Raw genomic sequence first — 7686 nt, 5'->3', positions numbered from 1 at the left:
CTGAGTACTTGGCTGGCTGTTTAATATTCACTTTTGTAAATAAGTGTATATCAAACATTCATAAAATATATTGAAAAATAAATAGTGTGAACGACATCAGTTTTATAAAGTTGACAGAAATTCGATATTTTAAGTGGTAAAATGGAATAAAATATATTTACGGTACATTCATGTCGACACAACAATACATTCATATATGGACAATAAATGTTGCATTGCTCGTAGAAAAGGAAATTTGGCAACAATTACAAAATTATTATAATAAATGATATACTATATCTCTCTGTTTGGCGTTATAGCAGACGACAGGAGATAATTACAGACATTCACAGAAGCGCTTGTAGAGTCTGATGATAAGACAGAAATTGTAAGAGCATATTCCCCATCTTCTGAAATTGTGACTGAAATCAAAAGTTCTCTTTGATCTCGAAGAACTTTGCTTTGGACGAACGTCGTCAAATGCATTTGGTCAAACTGCCCGTCGACATACGTTGATTTGATGAGATCAGTTCTCACTTCCATGGATTTGACAACCTCTTCGTCAAGGTGGAAAGTGAACCTCATCTCTTTGTTCTTTTGTACCGGATATTGTCCATTTCTGTTTGACGGGAACAGCAAGCCTGCCTGTTCACAGATTGGACCAGGTCCGAAACCCACTTCTTTTGGATCTATCGGTAACGGTATACATTCTTTTCGTCGTGAAAAACAGTCAAGTCTAAACTCACCAAGACGAAGAAATGTTGTCTTAGTTGGTGCCCCGAACAGGCGTAGCTTGTACGTTCCTTCTACTGGGAAGTGGATGCGGATCTTCCATCTTTCCCCGCATCGGATCATTGCGACAAGCCTAGGCAAGGATTTTACCGAAAGTAGGACATGCTCTTCTGCGAGTTCTTCGCCATTTCCATCCTTCAGCAAAAATTCGTACCACATTTCGACGGCATTCGCGTTTTTCGCGGGAGCCGCGATATTGATATTGACTTCCCCATCTACTGCTTGATACACACAAACGTCTTTTGATTTCATGACAAAGCCTAATCCAAAGAATGGCGCTAAAAGGTAAGTTTGGTTCAAAAACTGTTTCTGCGATATTGTCTGATCAAGAAGCTGCCATTTTTCATTATTTGGATGACACATGTATTTGAATTCATTGGGATTTGTCATAAAATAATATTCCTCAAATGCATTTTTCATTACTCCTATAGCTTCTGTTTCCTTTTTGCCGATGGTTTGGCCTCCTTCCTCGAGTTTGATCCAGCCACCAGCATTCCTTCCTACCACGCATCTGCAGATCCAGAACGGATGAACGATGTGCCACGCCCCTTCTACATATATCGCGTTCCAAACACACCTTAGTTTGTCTCCGTCTAAATCACCCGGCTGGTAGCCACTCGCTTTACACATTCCCTCAATTTGCGTGCATTGTATGTTAGCTTTTCTGTAGAGAAAAAGAACCAATTATATATTTTGCCTTATTGAATGGAGCTCAAAGAGCTACTGTTCTTCCCAAACTGTAATTGTTGAGTGGGGATTATGGAGTTCTGTAACTTATCATTTCAAATATAAAAATCAAGGAAAATAAAAATCTCAATCTTTGAATTCCTATACCGAGTACAGTTTTGCGAATATAGGAAAGTTAGAAAATGACTATAAGAAATTAATGCTTAAATTTGATGATAAATTTCTGTAATTAGTAACGGTGACCTTGACCTTAACCTTTTGTTCCTAAAATACCAAAATGATACAAAATATTGCCATACTTAACCTTTGTTTAAAATGCGATAACAAATGGGGAAAATGTCAGGAAATTGGATGATCACTCCTATAAATAGTAACAGTGACCTGGTATTAGCAATATAAAACATGAATTCATTCGAGGTACTCTCGTACTTGAGTTTGATCAAAATTCAAAATAAGAACTGCCAGTTTTTTCCTGCTGATAAGAATAAAGAGCGATGGTTAGCGGCACAGTTACTTTAATAAAAAAAAATATATGAAAAAAGAATTGTTGACATAATTAAGCCATTATGTGCCAAGGTCACAGTGACCTACTTATCAACCCTGTGTTACTTTTTCGACCATTTTTTTTATTACATCCAGCTTAAGTGTTACACAATACATCAAATTTATGAAGAAACTTTGAAAAAATGATATGTAGTTTTGTCAAAAAAGGACCATTTGTGATTTTGGTCCCCAACTTTACCCCCTCATATCTGTGAATGGTCTCCAAGTTTACCTTAATTCCATGTCATATCATGATGACATAACTCCAATGTGTGACAAAAAATGAAACATATCGGTGATAGCCACCAGAAGGGCCGAATTGACACCCTTCCTGTGTGTTTATTTTGGAACACAAATCGTACAGATGGGTTTTACAATAATCACAGTATAGCAAGAAAACGCATCACTCGATTCACAGTTACTATTTAGGCTAATAATTAGTAAAAATATCACATGTTGACATCCGCAAGTTGACCTTTAAGAGCTTTAACTTTAAGCATTAGTAAGTGATTGCTTGGTAGTGTAGTACACTGTACTGCTGCCACAGGGAATACGTTTGTGTTGATGTGTTGGACAAAAAAGAGTTTGTGTCTTTTGTAGCATTATTGTGTTTAAAGCATATTGGTGATACTGTGTTGGCATCTGGGTTCTGCATGAAGATGTCCGTCAGCAATTGAGAGAGAGAGAGAGAGAGAGAGAGAGAGAGAGAGAGAGAGAGATATTCACTCTATATACTTAAAATTGAAAAATCATTCTTACATACCTGCAAAGCACCAGGAAAAATGTGGAGTATGTAGTTTTTTCTGCGCCAGGAGAGTAAGATATCCCTCGGGTGTGTCAGTGTTTCCAATTCCTTGCTTCACGGTATTGGAGTCCACATCTTGGACGCTGAGCCAGACCATTAACGCTCTAGCCCTGAACACCTCAGGTCGATCAGAGTGTTCAAGGTTGTCGGTAAGAAAGGCTATCAGGTCAGGGAAACTGGCATTTAAAGAGACCGGTGCCTAATTGTAAACAATAAAATCTATTACATGCAGTGTTTATTTTATTTTCAACTATAAACTATTACAAGTTTGATCATATATGTGCCATATAAATGAAATGTTAGAACCACTGTTCATGTGTTCGCATCCTCGCAACAGCACACGATCTGTGTTTTGGCAGTGTCTTAGAAACATTGATTAAGTAAAAAAAAAATCCCAATGCTACTCAACATGCTTTTTCATATTTAGAGTTGTATGGGTATATTATCTATATCTGAGGTTTGGGATTGTACATAAATATATTAACGGTAAATAGGAAAAGATATTACTTTTTCTAAATATCTCTTCTGCCTTTCTAAAATCAATATGTATTGTGTGGTGTCTACCCCTCGAACATCCCTCTGAAGAAATCTGAGGGTCCCTATCCCACTGCAGTGTGGATTTTCGTATATACTCTAACTTTCCTTTTCGTTTTAGATATAACTGCTGCAGCACAGTGTGGTCTCGATACTTCCGTTGACCAGGTGGCTCAATCAGAAGCGATAGTATAACAAACTGAGGTCCAGTGTTCGAATCCCGGTCTAACACAGCTGATTCTTTCACATGCAGAGCATTGTTGTAGATTATATTTCGATTATTTTATCTTATTTGTGTTTCATAAAAGTCCCGCACGTTCCGGTTTCTTTTCAAAAATGGTTTTATCAAAGCTATAGTCTTGTTGGAAAAACAGTTTATAATGTATAGTTAGTTTTGGGCAGTGATAGGGGATCCTTTAATACAAACCTTCCGAGCATGTGCGTCAAGGTCTTGTTTGGTACGTATTCCCTGTTGATTTAGCGTGTCAGGATCAGTCTCAACAAGGTCTTCGACATCTTCCTCCATCTGAGGTACCCAATTCGCGAACCATTTTACTCCTGTACCCCTTTTGAGTTTTGTTATATCTGTAACAGGGGCTGGCTTTGGATACGAGGGTAATATTTTCTTCTCTTTAACCTGTAACAAAGTACGTGTATTTCATAACCTGTCTAAAATTCTTACTTACAAACCTGAAGGAATTTCTTAGAAATATCCCAACAAAGTACGGAGATGATGTTGTCAAAGGTGTGCGAAAACTAGAGAGTCAGGAAAAGAAAATAAGCGAGACACAGAAATCACCTTGTGTTTTCAATGAGATATGGAGAGCTGCAAATAACACCTTCAAGTCTGAATATCAAGTGCCATCTTCAAAGCAAAGAAAGAACTTGTAAGGGAGAGAATCCGTGTCATTAACAACAAATTGACACATAGAAACATGATGAAACTGACCGAGCGACAAGACCAAACAACGCCACTTAATAAAATAAAACTGTATTATATGTCGTAATGATTTAGTACAGAATACGTGGGTAGAAAACAACTCCGAAAAAGAGGCTCACAAAAATACAAACGATAAAACGTTACTGCCAGAGGTCCCGGGTTCGTAGCGAAGGCATTGACAAAAATAATTACCTCTGCGACATTGGCGCCCACGAAGGGACCCGGTATATTTGACAAAATACTCAGCGATACTTGCAAAGGAATTGCTATGACCGTTGGAAAACTCAGGACGAGTTCTTTCCTGAAGGGGGAGTATGTCACCCTGGTAAAATACTATCGCTTCCTACCGGCTTGGCTAGGGAGAATCTCCCTTTATCTTATTCGGTAGAGCGTAAGACTAGTAAGTAAGAGGTACTGCGTTCGACTTCTGACGGAGGCATTAAAAAAATAATGACCTCTGTTACCAACAAGCAGTATGACAGCAGGAGAGAGGGCCGCACTTGCAAAAATAAGCAGAGGCACAACTAATACGTTATAACCAGCAGACAAAGGCAGGGCAACGGTTGTCATGGACACCGACGATTATGAGCGGCTTTAGACCAGTCCAACAGATACGTTTAAAATGCGTCTCATAGCTATCAAAACAAGAGAGCAAGATTACCGAATCTCAATATGGATATCTGTTTCCCACTGCAGAGAACACGCCTAGAATGTACTGTACACCAAAGATCTCCAAACAAGGGAACCCATTGAGACCTATTGCTGACTATACTGAGTCCATTGGATGTAATGTTTCTATGTTTTTCTCAGACATTCTTGGACCTTTAGTGGGTAAATCGGAACACAATGTCAAGAATTTGAAAAATCTAGCGGAAACTCTGTCAGCGATTAGGATTCAGAAAGACGAGGAATTAATTTCACATGACATTGCTTTTCTTTTAACTAACACGCCAATTGACGATGCACTTAGAATAATTCCTATGCGCTTAAAATAAGACAGCTAATGGAGTAAAAACACACAACTCCGCATTCAGGACATACTGGAGTTGCTGGAATTTGTGCTGACAACAACATATTTTCTTTGTCTAGAAAACGTCTATCAGCAACGTTTCGGCATTGATATGGGCAGTCCAGTGTCTCCTAGTGTGGCAAGTTTCTTCATGGAGCATCTGGAGAGAGAATCAAGTGCAACTGTTCCCTTAGAGTGCACTTGTCTAACTAATGGTAACTCTATGTTACCACCATACCAGAGACCACCAAGAAAGGGTCACAAAAAGTTTACAGCGACCATATCAACACCGTAGAGTTCACAAACAGCATCAAATTAACGTGTGAGGGAGATATCAACGACATGCTGCCCTTCCTCGACACCCTACTGGTAACAAACGGTGATGGAACCATTAATGTTTGGTCTATAGAATAAAGACCCTTACTGACCAATATCTCAACTTCAAATCCCACTATCCTTTGCATCAGACAGTGGGCATAATAAGCTCGTTGCTCAAGACATGACACAATTGACACAAAACAACAGGACAAAATAAAAAACAGAGTCACATCGCTTGGGGTATACCCAAAAGACACAACACCTGAAGGTAACGTACATGTAGCACAATAACTGTGACCCATTCTATATCAGAGAAACTGGAAGGCAATTTGGGATGCGACTTGAATTTGTGTACACCAAAAGATATGAAACGCCAAGCGTGAAATAAATTAAGCAGATCAGAGAGAAGGCATTCGGAGTCCCAGATCAATAAATCGGCGATCAAAACGCATGCCATGCAGCAAAATGATAATAGTATTGACTGGGATAACTTCGAGTTATTGGACAGAGAGCGAATCTGTTCAAGCAACAGATAAAGGAAGCCATCTGGATACGCCGCAGTGAGCCAGTTCTGAACGGAGACGAGGGCGCTACAAAAACTCTCGCACATCTATAAGGAAAGAAAGAGTAGCCGAAACGAATTGTCAGTCTGATTCGTCTTTTCGTACATGTATAACAACTAAGTTTACATACGAGTATAGCGTTCCGAATTGACGTTTCACTTTATATTGCCAACTCGTAGATATTTTGTAACTTTGTGTAAAAGTTATTTGTCTGATGAAGGTGACGGGGTACAAACCGTACAAGTCATCGAAACGTCACATATAAAAAGTCAATGGTTGTGATAAAATACCTTTTCACAAACCTAGTAATTGTCTATCTTATTTGCTTTTTCATATTATATACGTGTATTAGCGTGGTCTTGTTTACCTGACTGTTGTTAGTACTTAATCGTCTATTTGATTATACACAATAGGTATGTTTATTAGAATATTCTTGTTTACCTCATCATTGTCAGCACTTTCGGACGGGTACAGAAAATCAGAACTATTTTCCTCTTCATCCTCGGGTCCAGAGGAGGAGATGGAGTAGGCGGAGGAGTGGGAGTAGGCGAAGGAGGAGGTGTGGGAGTAGGCGGAGGAGTGGGAGTAGGCGGAGGAGGGGGAGTGGGAGTAGGCGGAGGAGGAGTTGACAAAGAACATCCCATCTGTGAAAAACAAACGTGGCATATGAAGCATGTTTCATAGAATATATAGCTTTTCGCAACCCGACACTGTACTATTATTGCATAATATAGTTAAATACTAAATGCTGGTATTGCCCGCGTAAAGATTTAACAGCAATGGCAGAAAATTGCTTTAAGGATACAAAAAAAAAACACTGTAGCGCAATGTTAACAATTAACTCTGGTTACTTCATATAAGTGCAACAAAAACGTCAAATATATACGTAATACATCGTACGTAATATACCCGGTATCGTATGTAATATGAAAAGGCAAAGCCTTAAAAGAGCGTAGCTTTTGTTGATCTCTGATATTTACTGATTCAAAATACAACTTTCAGAACGAGATAAGATAAACTTTATTTAAAGTCGGCTTATCGAGGAATAACAATAAAACACAAGCTCTAATGAAATTAAGACCGACATAACAATAGGGAGACCGGGGCAAGTTCGACCATTTTCCTGTTGGAAGATCGGATGGCCGAACGAGTCCCGCCATGGGGTAAGTTCGGACAGGCATTCGGTAAGTTCGCCTCTTAGCGAAATCCCGCTGATAAGGCTAGTAGGCAACAGAACAGAAACGACCGATGAAATGTATTTGTTGAATGAATTAAAAAGTAAAAAGTACACATTCCTTGTTCTTACCACCATTTATTACTGAAACGTTCGTTCCATCCGTGTGAAGGTATCTATTTAGATCCGAAATCAAATGAAACATTTCACATGTGTCGTATGCATTTACACAAAACACTTCACAAATCTATACAAATAATCACCGATTTTGTCGATAAGCACATATTGGTATGCATACTGACATGGAAATGTAAGAACTTGATCGATTTTAATCCAAATGTG

At 38.8% G+C, this 7686-nt stretch overlaps 1 protein-coding gene across 1 annotated transcript in view; it reads right to left on the bottom strand.

The window, feature by feature from the left end:
• Window positions 1–273: 273 nt before the first annotated feature.
• LOC110460071 (hillarin-like) overlaps window positions 274–7686 on the bottom strand; it is a 13184-nt gene continuing 5771 nt past the window's right edge. Inside the window, exons 3-7 of the mRNA XM_021512779.1 lie at window positions 6612–6814; window positions 3768–3977; window positions 2865–3005; window positions 2765–2820; window positions 274–1435 (exon numbers count right to left, since the gene is read on the bottom strand). Coding sequence (XP_021368454.1) covers window positions 274–1435; window positions 2765–2820; window positions 2865–3005; window positions 3768–3977; window positions 6612–6814 — 1772 coding nt within the window. The remainder of the gene's footprint in view (window positions 1436–2764; window positions 2821–2864; window positions 3006–3767; window positions 3978–6611; window positions 6815–7686) is intronic.

The sequence above is a fragment of the Mizuhopecten yessoensis genome, unplaced genomic scaffold, assembly GCF_002113885.1.
Source record: "Mizuhopecten yessoensis strain PY_sf001 unplaced genomic scaffold, ASM211388v2 scaffold10315, whole genome shotgun sequence".
NCBI classification, from domain to species: Eukaryota; Metazoa; Mollusca; class Bivalvia; order Pectinida; family Pectinidae; genus Mizuhopecten; species Mizuhopecten yessoensis.
Note: the sequence above shows the minus strand (reverse complement) of the source record. Positions and strands in the feature narration are given on the sequence as shown.